The sequence below is a fragment of the Condylura cristata genome, unplaced genomic scaffold, assembly GCF_000260355.1.
Source record: "Condylura cristata isolate star-nosed mole 26May11 unplaced genomic scaffold, ConCri1.0 scaffold00005, whole genome shotgun sequence".
In the NCBI taxonomy this organism is placed as follows: domain Eukaryota; kingdom Metazoa; phylum Chordata; class Mammalia; order Eulipotyphla; family Talpidae; genus Condylura; species Condylura cristata.
The window spans coordinates 62,436,972-62,460,887 of NW_004567106.1; the positions used below are offsets into that span (position 1 = coordinate 62,436,972).

A 23,916-nucleotide genomic window follows, 5' to 3' on the forward strand; every position below is an offset into this window, starting at 1 on the left:
AACCTTTAATTTTTAGAGTAGGAAGTTGGATCTGCTTTCTTTCTTGCTTTTTGACTCAGACCATAAAGTGTATCTCCAAATACAAAGACAATTGTTGATCGTTGGTCTCCGGAAACAAACACCCAAGAATGAATGTCTGCAAGAAGAATCAGAGAACCACATGAGGACACATACATAGGAAGACATTTTTGAAGTAGAAATAAACAATTGGTAGATTGACTAATGAAGGGTAGATGCCTCTGTGGAAAGAGTAAAAGTGTATTTGGATGATATGGAGAAGACCTTAAATAAACAGGAAAACCGATGTTTTTAGCTAATAAAGATGACAGTCTCAGATAAACCTGAGTTTTTATTTCATTGATTTTTTAAAAATAAAATTGTGTTGACTTAACATTAGTTTACAACAGTACATAAATTTGGGGAGTAATATATCAGCTGAGTTTTTTAAAAACTCTAGTAGACATGGAAGAATAAATGTGTGAGCCACTGAAATTGAGATTATAGAAGAGGTTTTTCTTATCTAATACTGAAAAATAAAGCTACTTTAGTCAAAACAATGTAAGTATATAGACAGAAAATCAGGTTTGTGGAGTGAAATCGTTTCAAAACAGGTTCCAGGTTATATGAGACTTTGGTATGTTTTCACAGTAATTCAGCGCAATGGAGCATATGGTAGGCAAGTAGTATTGAGACAATTGGCTATTTCAAGAAAATATATTTAGATGCCTACCCTTTGCTACGTGAAAAAATTCTATCTGATTATATAAAAGTAACATCAAAATTTTATTAACAGAAAAAAATAGACTTTATACATGCATATCCTACAAAAAATTTCACATCAACATTTGTGTCTGGATTTCATTGGAACATTGTTAGCAAAAACAACAAAAATAGACAAATGTGCCTCAGGAGAAGTCTGTTTTAATGAATTATGGTATACCCATGCCATGCCATAGACCTGAAAGCCAGTAAGAGTCTTTGTCTTGATAGGGAAGGATTTCTCAAATGTATTCTTTGGTCCCAAACAAACAGGTTGAGAAATAGCATGTAAAATAGGAATCTACATAAGAATTGTAAGGGTGTATAGTTTAAAAATTATCCTTGATATACATGTGTATGTTTGCATGTGTATAGAATATCCAGAGAGACATTGCTGAAATATTGATGAAAGGAATTACCTATGGGAAGTGGAAACTCAGGGGTGGGGGAGAGAGGGAGGAGCGGAGGAGGGTGGGTGATAGAAAGGACTTACTCATAAACCTCTGCAGTGCCATTGTATACACCAAGAGCATGTGATAATGTTGATACAACTAAAATGAAAATTATTTTAAATGAAATGGTAAAATGTTGCCAAAGAAGACAAGGACTATCTGAAGAACGTTGAAAAAGAGCAATGCATATTTTTTTATGTTGTGTGTGTGAATGTGCATGTAGGGGACAGGGACTGGATGACGCCCAAAGACTCCTTTCAGAATGTTTGGGAGGTATCACATAACAATCAGACTATTGTTTTTATTTTTCTAAAAAAGAACCTGCAAACAAAGTTTTCACTAGACAGGCACTTTATGTAGCTAAACCATGGCATCTGAAGTATAAGATGTCTTATCTGATAAGACTTGATCCTGTTTACTTATTGCAGGCATCTTGGGTTAGTACTTGATTTGTTTGATTTTCTTGGCTACTAGCTGTGGAGGCCAGAATTTCAGACTGGTGGGTTTTGTGTCCTTTTGGTTTTCTTGAGAAATGAAGAGTTTTCTTGACCCAATTGTATCGTTTTTGTGTAACTCTTTGATCTTAAGTTGTTGTTTTTAAATTTAGAGGTATCTGGTTTTGTTCTTGTTGCATCTTCGAGTTGTCCTCTCCTTCCTTCCTTTTCCTCTAACACCCCTCCTTTCTCCCTTCTTCCCTTTCCCCTTACCCCCCTCCTCCTCACTCCATCCTTCTCTCTCTCTGCTTCGATTTTAGATGCACTTTATTTTGCATTACATATCGTCACTCTTGGTCTATCATTTGAGACCATGACTGTTTTTGACTTTTATACCCTCTAAATTATTCATTGTTCGTTCTGTATGTTCAGCCAGCTCTTCGTACTATAGAGAATTATTATGCCAGCCATTCCTGTTTCATTATTCAGTTACATTTTCTTACTAAGGGCATATTATCTTTGACAGACATTTCTCCGCTCAGTTTGATTTAACCAACTTTTACGAGCACTTGTTCTTTGACAGGTACTGTGCCAGCTGTTGGGGTTATGGAGGTGAATATATTAGTTACGAGATTTACAACTTAAATTTCAACTCACCTTTGTCAGATATTAGCTTGACAATAAAACCACCCAAATGAGCTGCTGCTGTAAATTTTGGACAGAGTTGGCCTTATTTCTTACTAAAGGAAGGAATAAGTTGCTAATTAAAAAGCAAAGGTTAAATAAATTTTTTATTTCTAATCCTTTTTTAAAACAAACAAAAAATAACCTTTTCTAGCTGAAATTGAACCACATTTAAAATTAGATCATTACTCTTTGGTTGGATGGCTCTAACAAGGAAGTCATTGGTGTTATAAGACTAGTTGTTTCTGGTATAGTTTAATTTGCTTTATTGTTTTCTCATCCACCACCATGTGGTTATAAAATAGCAATCACATGTTCAATCAGAGTCAACAATTAGTAGTCTGGGGAGGGGAACTGTCTTATACCAGGAAGGATTTAATGTACATTTGTTTTACTTATTCAACAGTTACAAATGATGCGGAATGAATATGAAGTCAAGATTTGTCATCATGCATTTAAAAAGAATAACTTCTGTCAATATTTCTCTGGATGAGCAGTTGAGAACATTCATAATAGAACCTTGAACAATCTAATTTTCATTTTATGTGTTTTCAAAAAAAAAAACTTCACTAACAGAGTCAAAACCCTTGGAGGGTGTTGATTCTTTCTCAGATTTACCTTGCCTGGTGGCGGACAAGAGGTGTTTTCTGGCTTCAGGAAAGGAGACTGAACTCCCTCTATTTACATGTGATTTTTCTGGAAGGCACCTGATTTTCTGCTGAGCTTCCTGTCAGTGTTAACTAACAGACTGGATGTGTGTCCTTTCTCTTGAACTCTGGAGAATAAGTCCTCCCATAAAAGAATAAGAAAAAAAAAACCCAAAAGTCATTTCCAGAGATACTTGCCTTTGGGTTAGTGTTCACAAAGGAGAAAATTGAAGCCCAAGGGAAAATTTTAGAAAGAGAGATGAGTCTATGAAAATTGTTTTGCTGTAAATTGACTTTCTCAAAGTTTATTGATGGTGTTGGAGAGCCCTCCTGGCTCTGATAATAAAGTCAGTGGGTTATGTTTTTCAAAGTTAAAATGGCAAGCCATTTATCACCCTATATTTAACGGGAAAATATTTTTAGGTTAAAGCCGAGAAAATAATTGTAGGTTTTCATCTAAACTGAATCTCGTGCACATCTGTGTTTAGCTGTGTGTGTTCCACCTCGACATACGTGCACATTGCTGTGTGCACACAGCGTTCATGCTGCTGCTTTGTTTGTGGGTTCCGCAGGCAGTGTTCCAGCTATCGGTTGGAATTTGCCTGCTAATTTGTGCCTTCATTTAGCTATGCTTTTCAAAATACCTGTTCCACTTTTGGGATAATACACACACATTTTATAAATATTTTCATGTGAAATATGAAATGAACATTTTTTTCTTAAGGACTCAGTAGTAGCACAATAAAGTCAATCTCTGAAAGTGCTTCCAGGGTTAGGGAGGTGTGTAGCACTGGTTTTAACCTAGTTGATTTTATACATAGACAAAACTAGTGTGACAAATCAGTGAATTTTAAGGTTCTGTTGGAATTCTTAAAGGTAGTTTAGGGAATGGAAACTTATAACTATGTTTCAGGAGAAGAGCTGCTGGAATCATGTCAGTTCAGTTTCTGGTAATTGCTATTTTTGTTTCTTTTACTTCATTTGAGGTTTCATATGAGTCTCTAGTGACAGCAATAATTGGAAATGACTGAGTCTGGTTGAACTCATATTTTAGTCATACCTGGTTTCTCAGCACTGAGCCCAGGGCCAAGCACATACATGTTCAGGACTTGATGGAGTAAAGAGTCCAAATTCTTGTAATACGTGAAAAGGGAGAAGTTAGAGGCCATCAGTTACCTTCAAGACTCTAGGGCAGTACATTATTAGCCCTTGATAAAGTAATATCTGAGATGATGATTAGACCTTTTAACAAAAAATTTCTTCATTTTGAAAGCACATTTTTTCCCCTCCCTAGTGTTGAAGTACCATCTACCTACCACTTGCTCTGAAAGGGGTAGAGGCGAGAAATGGGGATATAACACTGTTAGGGTTGGGGGTAGATGTTCAAAACATTGTATATCCTTCCATCCTGCAAAGGCTTTTTGTAGTTGGGGGTTCTGTCCACACCCCCACCCCCATTTTTGCTTGCAACTCCTTACAACCCACTTTGAGAGCCACTTCTTTAGGTAGCCAGTGATTCTAATGATGTTTGCTGGGGCTGGAAAGAGACAAGAATTATAGTCTTGATTTCTCTACTCTTGGGACTTAAAGAAGCTTTTTGTTTTATATGATGGTTGCTGGAAAATAAGCCACAAGTGTTCTTTGCCTTGGTATTGCCTATATTCTCAGTCTTAACAGATGCCTGTAAATGAAAATTAACTTGAGAATTTGTTTTTTATAGTCTTTGTGTTATTTAAAATTAATGGATTATTTTGGAGACTCTAAAGTTCATTATTAAGATGAGGGAGTAAGTCTTTTTCGAAAAGGTGAAATAGGTAATCAAATATTGAATTAATCTGTTTTAGGTTCTGTAAGTCATCTTTTATTGTGATTCTCAACTTCATGAAATTTATGACCCTCTTGTGAAAAAAACCAAATGTAGTACCTTGTCAGAAAATGTTAACAAAAAACCTAACTGCACTAGAAAAAACACAGGTTACACTAGTCTTAGCTGCTGTTAAATCTTTAGTCAGTTATTATGATGGGATGTCATTTGATATTTCCTTTCCTGTAAAGTAACTTCATACAGAAACAAAGGAGGGTTCTGAAATTGCATGGCACAATTTGGTTGTAAAATGGTCGTTCGTGATCCAGAAAGTACTGACATTAGTATTTTAAAATCTAATATCAAAATGAAGACAAAGTAAAAATAAATAAATAAAGCACTCGACACCTTTAGAATATACTTTGTTTGTTCTGCTTTACTGAAAATACACTTGGGAGATGTCCCAAGTCATAGAGTGGGCTCATGAAAGAAGGTGAGGAGGGACAGGCTTATCATGTGGGAACTTGAGCTGGTTTTGGAGAAGTGTTAAGTAACTACAGCCACTGTTCCCTTTCAGCTCCCATATGAAAGATGCATCTCCTGTTCCTCTGATTGATGTTACAAACCTTCCTACTCCCAGAAAATTCCTTGATGGGTCTCAGTATTCTACTCCTGGAAGCTCAAGTGGTAAGTATTTGACATTGAACCACAAATTTCTTCTGCAGCTGCCATTCCCAGTCAAAGACCTCATGATCCCTTGGGGTCCTGGGGTGGGTGTTTCTATTTAAGTGCTTGGAGCCTCTGATGAACTCCTTGCCAGTCTCAGAGGGAATAAAATATAACATGACTGGTTAGGCCTGTTGCATTACTAGGGTTGAATCTGGCCCTTGTGCTGAAATCCAGCTGTGAATGTATTTGATTTGACCAACACCATTTTTCTGAAGCTGACTTTGAATGCTTTTTGATGGATCATGTATTTTCCTGTTTTGCAATGAATGACCTTTACCATTTGTATTAAATATGACTCTGCTGTTTCATGTATTACATTCCACTTCCAGTCCTGGAGAGCTTTTGAGTTGGTAACCCCCACCCTCTCTCCTGATTCTTGGTCTCTCCCCCGCATGTATCTGCATACGTCCATGTACATGGCGCTGACAAAGCCACATGTGAGACACATTGCTTTGGATGGCTCACTGTCTGCTGGATTAGATGAAGGAGAACCATGTTAGCCCATGGAATGTTGGGAGAGGGGGGCGTACTTGAATCCAGATTCTTGAGGAATTAGGGGAATTCTTGAGACATGCCTTAGAACTGCTTGTGACAGGGGTCAGCTTGCTGAGCCTTCCAGAGCACACCTCTGCTGTTGCAGCCTTGGGCTGGGGGGAAGGGCACTGGGTGTCTTTTGGGTGGAGCCCTGCAGGTGGCTTTTCCTGACAGTGAGGGTCTTCATTACTTTTTAAAGAAACAGGAACATTGACTATTGTTGACTTTTTAGGCAAAACTTAGTTTTTATAGTTCTTACTATTCTTGCTGTCCTTCAGAAATTGAATTAACGAAAGGGCAGAACAATAATTTGGATTCACTCAATACATTTTGTGTAATTAATTGAGAGTTTTACTTTGGAGAGTGTCACAGTGCATTGCTGTTGCTGGGATTTTGTAAAAGATATTTAATTATTTTTTTAAATACCATTTAATTAAGTGGTAGGCTTATGTAGGTTTGTAATCTTAAAGTTTATTGCTTTTTCTGGGGATAAAATTGTCGGAGCTAGGTTATAATAGATATTGTTAGTCCACACAATGACAACCCAAGCCTTTATTTTGATTATGGCAGTCTACAGAAGTTTATACTTACAATCTCCATGGAATTAAAAGATTTTATATTATCCCTTATTTCGATGCTATGTGGCTGTTCTTTGAGTTTTGCCACTGCTATTGTAGAATATGGAATTGTGAAGCAGAAAATATTTATACCATTTTACTTTTTTACCTTCTACAGAAATCACCACTTACACCCTTTGTGGAAATGACCAATTGTGTCTTTGCATTTCATAATATATATCATCATTACTTAGCTGGGTTATATCAATTTACATAAAGTTGATGAGTCAGAGGCTAAGTGAAATAGAAATTTTAATTGTGAAGAAATGAACAGGTTTTTTGCAAATGAAAGTGTGGTATAAATACCGAATATGCTGACAAATACCAATTACGGCAGATTTCAGTAGGAACTAATTCTGCTACATCTATTATTTTTAATAAGACAGCTCTTACTTTTTGATGCGCCCCTTTTCTGTCAGACCCTGTGGTGAGCATTTCTCACTTAGTGGAGATCTTGGTGACACTTTGACTTTGGCCATCTGTGCCTCGTTATCGGGATGACTCTTGGAGAACCACATGACCACTTACTGGAGCTGGGTCCATTGTGGAGACTGCAGCTGGACACACACATCATTTTGCAAGGTCTTATTTCCTTGTCTGTTGATCTCATGATTTGTCTGTGGATGACCGACAAAAGAGTTAAAGTGTTCCTGATTAAAAGAAATAATGGCAATCTTGGAGATGTGTTTCACTTCTGGTATATAAGAAACAGTATTTTAGAGCTTTACACGAGACACTTGTCTAGTCCTTCTACGAGGTCAGTGCTATTATTTGCTCCATATACAGATGAGAAAACCTAAGATGGTGATTAATGATTTTTCACCTGACCCAGCTGACAACTGGTAGAATTGTGATTTCAAGTCAGGAGCTGGGTTCCAGAGTATTCTAACTGGTTTTAGTGTTTATACCAAATTCACTGGGTATGCTCTCTGGTAGTTATCAGTTACTGCTACAACAAATCACCACAACCTAAGGTTGCTTAGGTTAGAAGTCCAACATGGGTCTCCTTGGGCCCAAATCCCATGTTGGCGGGTTGTGTTCCTTCTGGGGTTCCTATGGGGCTATCTGCTTCGTTGCCTTTTCTTGTTTCTAGAGACTGCCACTTTCCTGACATGAGGCCTCTTCCTTCATCCTCAAAGTCAGTGACAGTGGGTCACATCCTTCATACATTACCTTTTCTGAGCCACACTTCTGCTGCCTTCTCCCTCTGTTAAGGGCTCTCATGACTAGATTGATACCACCTGGATCATTTAGGATGCTCTCCCCATCTTGAGATCCTTAATCTTCACCACATCTGCAGAGTTTCCTTTGCCAGGTAGTGTCACAGATTGTGGGATTAGGATATGGATATCTTTCAGGGATCATTATCCTGTTTACCAAGCATCGCTCTGTTCAGGAGCCAAGTTTAAAAATGTGACTTTCTTGAAAATTACTTGTGAGATCTTCAGTCGCGGTGGTTCTAGTCTTTAGACTGTATTGATCTGGGTCACAGTGTTAAAGGGAATTGTGTAAATGAGGAAGATTCAAATTATATAGAGTAATGCATAAAATATTATTTAGTATATATAAAAGGGTGGGGCTGATGAAACATACCATGATAAAGTGCGCAAATATTAAATCTCACTAATGAATCTGTTTTAAAGTATTCTGGTCTTTGCTACAGGAAATTTTACATGGCCTCTGAAAGCTACCCTCTCATCTTGTAAAAGAGTGGGATTGAGAGAGCAATTATACATTAGAATGGACGTTTTTATATAGGAAGTTCCAACAGGTAATCCCTGAGTAGAACAGATCTCCCATTGGCATCCATAAATAAACTGATTTCAGATTATTATGAAATGAAAATTTTGGTTGCTTGCAAATGTGTCATTTTTCAGATGTCTTTTTTAGTTGTAAAGTTATGTTTTTTCTGTGGGAATTTATCATAGTTTAAATGTTAGTTTGCAGAACATGTGGGATCATTCAACTGGTATTTAGTGCAGGTACGATGGTCGTGATAATCACCATAGCTATACCTATTCCATTTACCGTATATTTAAGTTATGTGGGATAAAATCTGTGCCTCATCTAAATAAAAAGTGAAACATTTAATTACAAAATGTAGACAAAGTATGATTAGTAGAAACAGCGACCCATTAACAGAAAAATGATTAGTATCCACTTATCGTTGCTACATCTTAAAGAAGAAAAGAAGTGGGCAAGTAATGAGCACATGCCAGGTACATGGTGGAAAGGTTGGCATTATCCAACAGAAGCCATGTATTTAGAATATGTAAAGAACCCCTATAAATCAGTACAACAATCGAAAAAGGGCAAAAATATGAACAGGCATTTTGCAAAGGGAAGTTGATGCTAGTAAAAACATGAAAACTTGTTTAGTCTCTTTAGTTAATCAGGCGGTACTTTTAAAAATGATTTTGCAAATAGGAAAATTGAATCCAGGGAGGTTGAGTGATTAGTTCAGATTTAACCAAGATGGTAATTGTAGGACCTGGTCTCCCGCTGTTCCCACTCTAATATGTAAGGGACGTATTTTGCCAGCCTTTTCTCCTAATACTGTTATCAGTCACACTGTTTCATAATATACAGGGAAACTAATGTCTAATTTAGATGTGGTAATTCAACTATAACTTAGGTAGAAGGATGGGAGAAGTGTGGAAAAAAGCCAATAATTGTAGTAAAATGTTGATTTAAGCTTTTGGATTCCCACTATGTCCTTTCATTTGGCAAACTGCCTTTGGAACATTTTGACTGAGCAATTACTCCCAGGGTACACAGGCATTTCATTCGTGGCTTCTTGATTCATTTTACTTGTGCTCCTGCTGGGGTTGCTGTGAACATAACTATAATGAAGCCGGACTTCTTACTTCTTTTCTTTTTGGTGCTGACCTAGGTTAAGCAATAGAACTTAAAGAGAGCACAAATTAAATGCCTCCCCCCACCCTTTTGCTGCTGCTTTTTTTTTTTTTTATGTACCTTTTATTTCTTAGTTTTATTCTAAGATTTGACAGTTGCCTTAAGGATTTTGGGTCTAATTTTCAAAAATTCCTCTACATAGATGGTAGCTATGAACCCTAACATGAAAGGAGAGGAAGGTTTCTCCTTCTGGAACTTCATCTTTAGAATAGGATGGTGAAGATCTGATTGTCCAAAAATACTAGATGCCTTTTGAGTTACTAGTTTTACTCAGATCAGGGGCTTGTAGGCGTTTGAAGCCACCTATTCCTAACATCCCTGCACGTGCTCTGCAGTACATGAACTTTAGTTTCTCTACTTTCTTGCCCTTACAATGGACTTTATTAGTCTCTAATTTCTGCAGATTAATTTTTGCAAGTTGGACAGGTTTTATGATGTTTTAATTTTTGTTCATTTGCATTTCCGTGATTTCTAATGGTGTTGCACATTTTCCTATGAGTGTGGACTTTGGGGTCTCCTGTGAGTGGGATTTGCAGTTTATTATGTCATTCTCTCCCCTGAAATACATGAAATAGCTAAGCGAATGCTAATCATTGCTCTGTAATTTGCTTGCTTTCAGATAACTTCTAATTATAATTCTTACTTTGTTTTTATATCATACACATGTTTTAGATTTGGTATTAACATAATTAAATTTATTAATATTTTCCTTATCTGTATTCCTTCCGTTTTAAGAAATTCTTATACTATTTGGCAAAATGCTTACAAAAATGAGTAGTTATTAATAAATGAAGTGAGGTTTCTGGGGTTAAGAGAGGAGGGAGCAATGCTCATAGGATGCACAAGGAACATTGGTGGGAAAATCACTTTTCCCTACTATGATGTAATGAAAAATATTTACTGATTTTTTTTCCCCCTTTTAAGTTGAAGTAACTACTTTACAAAGTTGTGTTTTAGAGGTGTAGGGTAATGTTTTACTAGTTTCCTTTTTAAGTTTAGGTTTCTTTAAATTATTTGGAATTCATGTATTTATTTAATCAGGAACTGAATTTTGTTTTCTTGCATGTAACTAGTAGCTCAACCATTTACTGGTAGTAGAAGTAGCCTTTTTTTTTTTTTTGGCAATAGTTTGATTTATAGAACAATTACAAAGACAGTGGAGAGTCTCACTGATTTTATTTCCACTTATCTTGGTTGTAAATAGGTGAGCTTTAATAGGCATATTGTCATTTAGTTCATCCCTACATTGATACCCACTGTTTTAATATCTGTAGCTTTATAGTATATTTTTGAAATGTGGTAAGAGAAGTAGTCCCATTCTGATTATCTTCCAAATGATTTAGACTATTTATATATATACATATATAAATATATATAACATATATTATAATATATAATATATAATATGTGTAATATATATATATATATATAATATATATAGAGAGAGAGTCAGGATATAAAGTTTCATAATGCCCCTGTTGGGATTTGATTGGCATTTATTTCTTGATGGGCTAATTAGAATTTGTATGTTTTATTGAATCTTCCCAGCTATAAACTTGACATTTCTCTTTATGAGATCTATGTGTCTTGTGCATCATTTAATACACCTGAGTACTTCATATTTTTAGTTAATATTTTTTCTGTTTGGCTATGCTTCTGAAAAGCTTAATTTTTCATGTTTATATTTCTAGTAATATCTTAATAAATTATTAAATTCTTAGTATTTTATAATATTTGGAAAATTTATTTGTATATTTTCCTGGATTATATAAACAAGAATAGCCTCTACAGTTAAAATTTTCTCCATTTCTTAAAAGCCTAACTAATTTGTCATTTTCCTTTAAGTTTCTTGCAACAGGGCATGGCAATATAATATTTAATGGTAGTGGCACAAGTGGGGTGTGCCTTTCATAGAGACACTTCTGAAATTTCATCAAGTATGATGTGACCTTAAGTTTTGGCTGACTGTCTAGCTTTCTGCTAGATGGCAAGGAAGTGGGAAGCAAGCTATAGATTGTATTTTCTTCCTATTTTTAGCATCTACTGTGCTATGGAGATATTTTAAAATACCCAACCATCTATTTTTCTTCTTTCAAATGCATTGCGCATTCTGAGCTGTGGCTCTTGTCTGCAGCAATTATTAGGTGACCAAATTATGATTTTCTTCTCTATCTTTCTGTGTTTACTATTTGGAATTCTGCAATGAAGCATGTCTCTTTATTTATTCACCAGTTGTTTAGATCAGTAAGAATTCATGGAAAAAATTTGTAGATATTTATCTTCTATGAATTATAATCAGTTTCCACTGTTATTTATGTTGTCTAAATTGTTCAAATGCTCCAGACTGGCTGCTAGTACCTTACTCAGTGTAGTTCCTGTGTCCTTACAACTTGTCGCTCTCCTTTTTGGAACACTTTCTTGCATCCTGTCACCTCAGGTTTTTTTAGGGCTCACCTTGAAGCTGCTCTTGAAATGAACTACTCCTTGAAATGAACCTGTCCTCTAAGGAAATTTGGTTCCTTTCATAGGTGAATGATATTTGGCACCCAAGATGTGTTTTAGTTGTACTTTTTGCTACTGGCATGTCAGTATGGAGTGCATCTAAGCTGATGGAGTAGGGAAATGCAGATATGTTTGTCGCTGTGTGGACACATTGCTATTTTTACATATTTGCACAATCCTAATATACACATACCGTAATCTCAGAATTGCTAACCCATGAAAACTCATGTCCCTGTGAAAAAAAGATTTACTAAACTGAGCACAATATCTGTGAACAATTCTGTTACATATTATCAGTTCTCTAGTATATAGTAAAAATAGTAAAAAAATTCAGTTACTTGACTTAAGTTTCTCCCCTAATTTGCCCAAAATGTTGTTAATTATTTTTTAATACAGACTTTGAAATTCATTTGCTACTTTTATAACTTTGAATAAATGAAGGAAACATTGTACAAATAGGAATATGTTCTGATATACAAATACTACATTTAATTGAGGTCCCTTCCTCGGATTACTGGTTGATTTCAATTTGTTGCTGGGAACACATGTTCAAAATGTCAGAATGACAACAAATATGCAGATATGCCTATAACCTTGTTCATATGTATTTTCATATTGTTGGAGGTGTATCACAAGGACAGATATTGAAGAAGGGGGATAGCTTACTCCAAAGATAAATCTCTATGTCCTTTTTTGGGTATTCTCCAGAAGAGTTGGGCCATTTTGCATTCTGACCACAGGTATCCCAGTGCTTGCTTTCCCTACAACCTTGCTAAGAAAATGTTTCATAGCTTTAATTTTTGTCAATCTGGTAGGTGCAGATCATATAAGAGTATTGTTTAATTTGCATTTCTTTAATTATGAGTCAATTTGAATAACTTGTTTAAAATGCATTTCTATATTGTGTGAATTGTCATCTGCCTGCTTTTCTTTGTCTTTATATCTGTTAGCAGGCTATACTAGGGATTTCCTAATAGTGACCCAGATTTTCATTCCTAGGATAACTCTCTCTTGATCTGATGTATGATTTTCTATATGTGATATCAAGCTCTGTTTGCTAATACTTTACTTAGGATTTTTGCAGAAATGTTCATAAGTGATATTAGCCTGTAGTCTCAATCTTAGCAGAATCTGGTTTCAGTATAGTAATCACTTCAAAGAAGGAATTGGAAAGCTTCCTTCATTTTCAGTGCTCTGGAATAATTTCACACAGAGACTGTCTCATGTTTGAAAGGTTGAGGAGTTTTACTGTGAAAGTATTTGAATTTTTTTTCTATTTTCACATTTATTCTACAATAATTTTCTCTACTTTTACATATTCTGTATTGACAATGTCAGTTTTAATAATCTGTATTTCCCTAGAAAATTTAAAATTTTATTTACCTAAAGATTGACAAAGTATTTTTTATGCTTTTGAATTTTTAAAAATTTGTTATTTTATGTGTGCTCTCAAAGTAGTTAGCATTAGATTTTTTTTTCATCTTATGAATTATCCAGGGTTTTGATTTATGAATAAGATCTATTGTTTCTCTGTTATCTATTTCTTTATTTTCTGCCTGTATCTTTACTGTTTTTTTCTTGTATTTTTTTGTTGGGTTATTTTTTTTTTTTTTTGAGGTGGAATGTGAAATGTGTTTTGATTCTTGCATTTTTACTGATAAGAGTGTTCAGATACAAATAATATCTTAGACCATTGGAACTTATGATTGGCTTTGTTGTCTTATTGACAGTTTTCCATCATTCTTAGGATCAGCAATAACTAACTTTTTACCCCTTTATCGGTTTTTCAGTTTACCTTTGCTTGAGGTAAAGCCTTGTAGCCTTGTAGCAGAGGAGTAAGGCAGGTGCAGGAGAGATCACTTGCTCAGAATGGGTGATTTCTCCTCCCTGCCCCCTTTTTTAAAGATTGTTTTGCATTTTGGGCTGTTTCTGTCTTCAAGATATTCCAAAGCCATGGTTTTGCATTTTCTTTTGTTTGATCCTCTCGCTCTTCGTTTCATGGAGGACGTAATGAGAGATGAGCCACCATTCTCCAGCTATGTAAGAATTCCTAAAGATACATGTTTTAAAAGTGCTTGATTCTTTCACCTTTTTTGGTGGTGTTTTTGTGTTTTGATGTCACATTAGCACTATATACCTAATTCTGTAAATAATGCTGTCTCCACTTGACAGAAGAGGAAACTGAGATCCAGCAAGTGAAATGAAGGAGATCACAACTAGAAAGTGATAAAAGTGATAAATCGAAAATTGTATCAGGCCCACTCCTGATCTTTCTGTTGCATCATGTATCTCCTTGGGCAATTGGGTACACCCCCTGGTCCCCAATCCTAGGATTGCAAACCAATACATCTTAGTGAATGTTAATACACGGTCCATTTATTTACCCATTCTAGTCCCTTTCCCTAGAAATGAGGTCATTTAAGTGCTGATCTAAGGAAAACCAGTTCATCAGCTGTTAGTTCTGTTTTTGTCCTAAGAGACTCTTCTATTACCCCTACCTCACCCCTCAACAAACAAACCCCCTTAGCACACTTTGACTTATGAAAAGGCTGGGACATTTATTCTAGTCCTTTCCAAACTCTGTAGAGTGGGCTTCCTCTCTACCTCTGAATTGAAATTCTTCCATAGTTTCATGTAAATGACAGTCCCAAGTAACAGTTGGCCACAGCTTTGGGCAGTCTTGTTCCAGGAATATTGTTTTTTATTGTCTGTCATTTCTTTAAAGTGATTCAATCTGCACTTTTGGGGTGCTTGGTTCACGTTTTGAAATTCCTTAATCAGGAATCCACATTCTGTATTCTGGAGGCAACCAGTGCATCAGACACTGCCTCTCAAAGTGCACCAGTGGGTCCATTAACTAAAATAAACATGTCAGAAGTAAATTTTCATTGATGAAATGAATAGTATTTGACCGTGTGCTTCCACGGGACAGCGGTAGGTGTAAGGGTTGGGTGAGGCCAGAAGCCTGCCAGCCTAGGTCAGTCTAGATCTTGATTTGTTCCTGTGTTTGCAGTCCTGCATGGAGGCTTTCGTTCAGCTCACATGACCAGTGGGACATGTGAAGTCTCTAACTCTGCCTGCCTTTTTCTACCCAGAGTTCATTGGACAACAACTCTGGCTTTACTCATTATCTGCATTTCTTATCTGTGGAGAGGTTACTCTTAGTTTTGAACCAGACTATGTATGACCTTGTAAATTATTTTTTTCTTTTAATTGATATTTTATATATATTTGTGTGTGTGTGTTTTTTTTTAAAGATTTTTATTTGTGCATACAGAACTGGGGTACAGGCCAGAGGTGCAAGGGTGGTGAGAGGATTCACCAGAGACAGAGTAGGGAGCAGAACAGGCAGACTGACTGAAGTACACTGCTGAGGGGAGCAGCGGGCAGGTCAGGAGAGTTCTGCTGTGCCATGTGGGTCAGCTCCAGGGTAGGTGGGATCGAACTCATGCGGAAGTGGCTTTAGCTTCTTAGTGCTGTGCTTTAACCCGCTGCGCCACCAGGGAGGGCCTATATTTGTGTTTTAAGCAGAATGTCTCAAGTAGGAATTTATAGGGCCCTTTTGATCTAAAGCAAAAGGATTCTTTGTAAGTAGTAACTATTTTATTTTCTACTTGAGAATATTATCAGTATTCTGAGGCCAGGTTCCCATCTGTGGGGGCAGATGTGGTGGATATGAAATTCTTTTGATACTTTAATGGTCTAATTATTAGACTTGGTAACTTTTTTTTTCTTAATATGGATTATGTTCATTAGTGGTAGACACTTTTTCTCTTCAGGGTGATAATGTTCTTGGATGCAATATGTAAATTATGTAGGTTGAAATGTTGTATATGTATATGAACTTTATGTATTTAGGGTACTGTGCATAGTATAAAGGATGCCAGCTGGGAGATTCTATACTGAGCATTACCATTTATCTCTAATGCCTTCATTAACATGTATAAATATAAATGATGTAATAAAGCCTTTTAGTAAAAAGTTAGGGTTTTACTAGGACCTTTATCTTTTGTAATTTGATCACCAGTGTATAGGTATGGCATATTGTACTGTTCTTTTCTTACCAGACAGACTGAGAGAAGGAAGCAGACATGTATTGGGTTAGATGACTTTCTTGCACTCATTGGGAGACAAAAGAAAAGCAGTTTTTTTCTTTTTTTTTTTAAATAAAAAACTTTGTTGGGTACATGTTTATTGATTTTTAAATGGCCTATCTATTTTATAGGTATGCATACTTGGCTATAGATCATATATTGGAGATATGTGGATTTAAACTATATTTAATTGAATCATGGAAATGTAAAGCTTGAAAGCACCCTGTCATCTAATTCCTTCATGAGTCCCAACATTCTTAGTTAGATGGTGTGCCACTGATTTCATGCTTAACCTTGAATATAGGCACGATTATGTCCAGGTAGGTATATATACACCTGTAGGTATAGGTATTTATGTCTGTTCTTGGTGTGTCTATGTAGTACGATACAGTTTGGGCCATTAGGATTTTATTAGAAATCATTGGTTCAAGGACATAAAAATCTTTTAATATTTAGCACATTACTGTCAGTTATGAGAGACTTCAAAACCAGATTCAAGACATCCACTTGATAAAACCCTCAGAGCAAAAAAACAAAAAAATTAAAGATATGAGAATTGGGGAAGAAAATAATTTTTGTAATTTTAAAGTGTTCTAAGACTTGCAGTTTTAGTACACAATAGTTGATATGGATCCAGGCAATGATTTAGAGCTTAGTAGTTGAGAAACAAATATGTTTTGCTTTAATCGAGGCCTTTCTGAACTTCAGCTAAATGATTTTTGCACAAAGCTTTTTCCAAAAAGCACCAGTAATACTGTCTGACCTCTCTGGGTTTTTGCAATTATTAGACTAGTCTTCACAGTTGATTATATTATCCTTTCAAATTGCCTTTTAATTTTCAGCTGATGTAAGTGAAATAGATAATATAAGTTAATTAATACTGGATCTGCTCAGTGTTTATGCTCTAGGAGATCGTGCAGGCAAACAAAGGGAAGGTTCCAACAAAGGTGTTACTTAGGGCTGTGGAATTTTATTATTCACACTGTGCTTATATCTTATTCTTAAATATTTATTATTTATGCATAGCGAGAGCTGGCTATTTATCCTGTTAGTGTGTCTATGCGTCAGTGTATGGGAGGTGGTCTGGGGTGATTGATTTAAATCACGCACAGCAGCAGCCGCTCTTGGGACACTGAACTGCCTCTGACTTCTAGGTGGCTCTTGGCATGTATTCTGTTTGAGACTCACGTGTGCTTTTTTGTCAAGATCATTTTTTTCCCCAGCTAAATTTCTATTACCTTTTTGTTTTCTCCTCTGCCTGGAGCACTGCTTATTTGCTTCATGTCTTCCTGCTAACTGCTGAATTTAGATGGCTCCTTGACTGCTAGGCATTTTTCTGTTCTTGCTGGTGAGGCTGGTGTGGCCGCCCAGAGTAATTCTATGGCCTGAGGTGTCTAGCTTCTTCATGTATAAAACAAAAGCAGTAACTACAGTGTCTGTTCCTCCTTTGGAATATCACATTTGTAAGTATCGATGCCAGTTTTTCATTTGCTTTCTGAACTATCCTGCCATCTTTACAGGTTCTAGACTTGTTTCTACTCAGTTTTTTTTTTTAGATTTATTTATTTATGCATACAGAATTGGGGTACAGGCCAGAGGCGCAGGTGTGATGAGAAGATTCACCAGAGACAGAGTGGGGAGCAGAACAGGCAGATCAGTGCAGTATACTGCTGAGGGGAGCAGCAGGTAGGTCAGGAGAGGTCTGCCGCGCCATGTAGATCACCTCCGAGGCAGGGATTGAACTCATGCTGAAGTGGCTTTGGCTTCTTAGTGCTGTGCTTTAACCTGCTGTGCCACCAGGGAGGGTCCTCTACTCCCAGTTTTAGTAGTAAAAATGTTTTAATTTCTTGACTACATCATCAAATGCTTGCTACATTGCAAATAAAGCTATATGAGTTTGGTCATTCTTCTTAGGCTTCTCTTTCTCTTCATAAATTTCCAGAGTCTACTGAATATAACTAAGATGGCAGCAACAAGTTTAAATGTTGGAGGACTAAGAACAAATTTGTACGAGTAATTATATCATGGGTGCCTATGGCTCCTAAGTAAGCGAATCTTATGACTTGAGAGTCAAGCACAAAAAGAATTGAGTAGCACATGCGTCATATAAGTGGTGGTTCTAAGAAGTTACTCCAGATTCTGGAATATCTTCATTCTTTTCTCTGAATAGATTTCAGTATACATTCCTGTTGTATGAAACAACTTTGAGAATGCTTTGAGTGTAGTGGACCTGAAGATTGTCTGCTTGCTTTCAAGATACCACATCTTTAAAAACCCTTCTCGTTGGGACCCTCCCTCGTGGCACAACACGTTAGGACGCAGCACTGCAAGCTAGCCTCAGCCGCTTCAGTGCAAGTTCAATCCCCGGCCCTGGAGGTGACCCACATGGCACAACAGACCTCTCTTGTCTTACCCACTGCTCCCCTCAGCAGTGTACTTTGTCAGTGTGCCTGTTCTGCTCCCCACTCTGTTTCTGGTGAATCCTCTCACTGCACCTCACCTCTGGCCTGTATCCCAGTTCAGTATGCATAAATAAATAAATCTTTAAAAACAACCATTCTAGTTGTTTGGCAGAGTGAAAGAGAAGGGGGGTGGATGGAACTTGAATGGCTAGGATCCATCTTTACACTTACACTCACTTTTACCTGTCTTAATCCAGGCAATTGTAAAAGGAGAGAATTATTTTTAGGCCATCTATAAACCCCTTGAAATTATTTGAGAAGTCTTGCATACATTTGCAGTATTTTGAGGGACAAACCTGCAGCCCTTAGTAGATAACAGAAGTCTTAGAGTCCCAGCCGTGTTTGCTGCCTGTCTCGCCACAGGAGGTTAAGAGCCTCAGTTCTAGGCTATTTTTTTCTATTCCCATTCTGTATCATTTGAGTGAAAGCTATGGTCTTAAGATCTGCAGAGACTTTTGACATATGAAATGTCTTCTCAGAAAACTAGCGGGGTTGAGCAAGACCTGTTTTAGTAGCTACTGATATTATGGCAGATGTATGTTTAATGAAAAATAGAAGGGGGTTCTATTGAACTTATGAAATATGTTTTCATTGCTATTTCTCCTCAAAGCCTTGCCAGTTTTTCTTTTTCTTTTAACATTCATTGCAATTGTAGCTTCTTTCCTTTTTCCTTTATACATGTATTTATAAACTCTATAATATAATCACTTGCATTTTTATCCAACAGCTTACCCTCTTTAGCTGATAAAGGGGAATTGGAGAGTAGGATCTGACTCTTAATTCTGTAACACCAGGTAAACAATGAATATTTTAATGAGCTGTGAAGGGTTAATAAATTTCACTGACTGAGTGGCTTATTGTAGACATCATCTCCTACAGGACACTGCCTATAGTGATTTGTTTACTCATTTTTAATTGTTTCTACTACTTTACTACCACATGGCTATGCTTTCAGGAGTGTAACCATAAATTTATAATTCTTAGCTATTATAGCTATCTAAGTATAATTTAATTGAAACATCTTTTCTAGTCTTAAGGGAGTCATCAGTGGTGATCCCATTTTTACTAGACCCATTCTTTTTTTGGATTTTATAATGAATATATGTCTGCCTTTTAATTTTTAATTTTATTTTTTTTTTTAAACCAGTGAAGGAGATGAACTTGCAGGATATCAAAGAGGATTTGGAATTGGATCCAGAGGAAAACAGCACCCTTTTTATGGGCATCCTTATCAAGGGGTTGGCCAAACTAAAGAAGATTCCAGAGACAGTGAAGGCCATCAAAGAACGTTTGGAGCAGGAGCTAAAGCAAATTGTGAAGAGGTCTACAACCCAGGTGGCCGACAGTGGCTATCAGAGGGGGGAGAACCTCACTGTGGAGAACCAGCCAAGGTAGGTTGGGGTGCTGTACTTTGTGTTTTTGACTATTAGCTGTATGTTTTTAGGGTTGAGGGGTGGTAAGTAAATATAAACATCTGTTGTTGATGTTGTTTCCTGAGCTTGGACTACAAAGTCATATTCCTGAAAGCAGCTACAGTAGGCATTCAGCTGATTTTTGACATAGTTGAGAAGTTTTAAGGCATATTGTGTATATCCAAATGAAAATCCAGGGATATTATTGAATATTTACTAAGTTCTAAACAGTATGTAAGACAGTGTATGTATAGTCTGTCATTCTTAGAGCTTCATGTGCTACTACCGGTTTTTTAAGATTAGGGAAACTTGTGTTCTGAGGTTCATAAGCTCAAGGTCATAGAACAAGAGTCTGACCTTGGAGTGGGGCCTAAGTCCATGGTCTCACTCTGTCTCATGCTCTTTGATGTGTGGTGTGATCTTTGCCTGCAGGCACATCGGTCTCAGGAATTCCACGGTCTACTTAAAACAACTAATAGGGCTTGGGTTTCTTAATTCTTATTTCCTAAGGGGAAAACTGAGTTTGTTCTCATCAATCTGTCTGTGACTCTCATACACTGGGAGAGCATGTTTGTCAAATCAGGTTTTAGGGCATGACAGACTAAAGTCATCAGACAGTGGGACAAAATATTTGAAATTGAGGCTTTCCTAGAAAAATCAAAGATTCGCTATGTAGTTCCTTCCTTTTCCTTCTTTGATTCTACCCTCTCTTCCCTCCCCAACTACCAGACATGGACAAGAATTTAGCCTCAGGGTACAAAGACAAGTGGAGATCAGAAATTCATCATGAGTGTGTCTTCTCATTGGCTCAAACAAGATGTGAGAAGTGAAAGACTTTATAGGGAGGGATCATAATTTTGTTGCCATCTTGTTAGTGTTTTAAATCTTACTTTAAAGCAGAAACACTAGCATGTTACACAGAATCCCTACAGTTACTTAAACCGCTTGGAAAATTGCTGTACTCTGATTTCATTTCTTACATGTCTTTATATATCCAGATAACATTGATTTTAATTATACTTTAAAACTCAAGTATTAATTCTCTGTAAACTTGATTCAAAAGTATAATTAGTGAAAAACTTGCCTTCACTCCTTTCTGACATGGGTGATTTCAAAGCATGTGTTTTGATGAGAGTGGGTTTTAGAGTAGACTTGGCTTTGAATGCCAGCGTTGCCATCTGAAGACCACACCTGCCTGACAGGGTTGCTTGCTTTTGCCGAGGTCAGTCAGTCAGTAGTAGGGCGGCACCAGCAGTTACCGTCACATGTAGAGGAACACACACATTCATTTATCATTGGTTCCTTGCCCAGCTTCCGTGTTCTGTGCTCACTTGCCTTGTGAGTGGTCCAGGAAACCAGGCAATGCTTCAAACTGAACTTTGCTTCTTTCTTTGCTGGATTTCTGAGGATCTTTCGACTCTTCCTACTGAACATTCCCAAATTCTGGCCTCCTGTTTGCCCTGTTGCTGAGAGAACCTAGTTGAGGACACTGAACTTTCCTACAGAAATAACATGACTATAGCAACATAAGAAATAAAGCGAAAGGGATTCCTGGGATTTTGACCTCGTCCCTTCCCCAGACTCCTTCCAGAATTCTCCTGTGGAAATGGCAACACTCAGAAGTGGGAATTCAACATCCTATCCTGGGAAATAACTTCTTCTTGTTGTGGAATGAGTCAGCAGGAGGATTTTCTTTCCTCTTTAAAGTTTTGTTTGTCAGTGTTAAAAAGGAGTTTGTAGGTAGGATAGGCTGGACACTGGCAAATAAACAACTGTTTGTCTTGGACTCATGTCTATGTAAGGAGTTACCATCTTAGAACATGTGAACCTGGAATGTTAGGCCTAAACTGTTATAAAATAGTACAGGGGAACCGGATGTTTGGGAACCAACCGCTCTTTGGAGATCAGAGATTAAGTTATTGAAGTTGGAGTTGCAAATGTCTGCTAACTGTGAGCTAACCTGTGGCAGCTGTGTGTTTTAGATGCTTTAAAACTTCCTGAAAGTTTCCCTTCCACAGTCCTAGATTTTTAGGAGTGTTATTGTCTGATTACCCTTTGCAGCTAGAATTGTTTGTTGCATGGAACTGGACTGGGAAGGTGTTAGTGGCATTTATTTTAGAGAGAAGTAATATCACAGTAATGTGATATTATCATCATTATCATCATCATTTTACCATTCATAGAACTTATGGTGACAGTGTAGGAATCTGTTTTTCTTAAAAATGGAAGCATAAGAAGAAGAGCCAAGACTCTCTCCCTACATGGACTTCTTTTCCTCAAACACCCTCCCTCCCACCTCCCCTCCCCCAGGCCCTATTCCAAATCATTAGCAGGTTAGTGCTGTTGTGGGTACATGGTACTCCAGCTTGCCCTGAACCGTTCATTTTTTGACATTATCTTATTCAATATATCCTGGGTGTGATGCGTTCAGTCCTCTTTCCAGTTACCTTTCTGTAAAGAGAATTAATGTTGGGTGTGCTATTTTGCTGGAAATATAGGAGGAACCAGGCTGGTAAATTGCCTCCTGCTTTCATGTCTTACAGAACCAATCTGCTTTCACAGCCAGTTTTAAAGTCACTCCGTGACACACTAGAAATTTTTTAATTTTTGATTTCCACATATGATTTGTGGGAGAAATAGGTATCTTTTTGTTTATTCATAATTGTTCTAGTGTGTGTAAATCACTACTTACTATTAAAGGTAAATAGTCAATGACTTTTGTTACCAACTTGATAAACATTAGGGTAGCATGTGCTTTGCTCATCTCCCGGGACCCCCTGGTTTCTTCAGAAAGGCAGGTGCTGTCTTCAATGTCAGATGGCTAATGTGGTGTGTCACCCATGTGACTCTTCATAAATTTCTGCATCTTGGACTGCCAAATAATTGCATTTTCCCTAAAATTTTCTTTCCTAAAATGGAGTCTTTTTCTGATCCTCAGATAATTATAAATCAGGAGGTGCTTTAGAAGAAAAAGTTAAGTATGTCATAAGAGCAGATAGCTATGGGGTCTGATCTGAGCCGATGGGTGGGCAATGAGTGTCACTTATTCAATATTATTTTCTAAATGATAAAGAAGCTTTTATTGTCATGTATGAGTTGTAGTTACCAAGCTCTGTTAACTTGATATCATTTACCATGTTCCAACTATGTGAGAGAGAAAGCAGATATTTGATGTCATTTTCAAAGTTTTGCTGACCTCTGTGGTTAGATTGTGATTATCATTGCCACAAGTGTTTTTAGAGATACCAGTGTTTCATGTCATCAGTAATGTTGGAGAATTCCTGTGGTCCCTTGCCAACAGATTTTATTATTAAATATTAAAAAAAAAAAACACCTGTTATTGAGGTAGCATTGGTTTACAGCACAGTGTATCATTTAGAGGCATAGACTCAAACTCTTCAAGCATTATCTTTGCCAATCTGATAGTGAAAAATCTGATAGGTGAAAAATTTTTTTTGCAAGGTGAGTTTGATTTGTATTTTTTTTATTCTGGGGTTAAATTTTCAAATCAACACAAAAAATCACTGTTAGGATCCCTCAGTTCTGTCTGGATGGACTACTTTAAAATAATCTGAATTGAGAATAGTTAGAGAGATAGAATAAAATTGCCCATAAAATGATACTTATTGAAGGGGTGAGGGGGCAGGCACCAGAAGAGTGGCTTTATCTATCCTGTAATCTTTACATTTTAAATGTTTGCAATCTTTAATATTACAATATTGAAATGTTGTCTTTTTTTTTTTATTAAAAAGTTTATTTTTACATCATTTTGCACATTTTTTTTTCATCTCAATTGTAATCCCCATGGGTTTCCCATCACCAAATCACCCCTGTGCCACCACCATAGTCCCGTGCATTTCCCTCCCTTCC

At 36.8% G+C, this 23,916-nt stretch overlaps 1 protein-coding gene across 1 annotated transcript in view; it reads left to right on the forward strand.

The window, feature by feature from the left end:
• Positions 1 to 23,916, forward strand: part of EXOC4 (exocyst complex component 4) — a 648,177-nt gene that overhangs the window by 55,185 nt on the left and 569,076 nt on the right. Inside the window, exons 5-6 of the mRNA XM_004677057.2 lie at positions 5,358 to 5,467; positions 19,782 to 20,025. Of these exons, the coding sequence (XP_004677114.1) occupies positions 5,358 to 5,467; positions 19,782 to 20,025 (354 nt within the window). The remainder of the gene's footprint in view (positions 1 to 5,357; positions 5,468 to 19,781; positions 20,026 to 23,916) is intronic.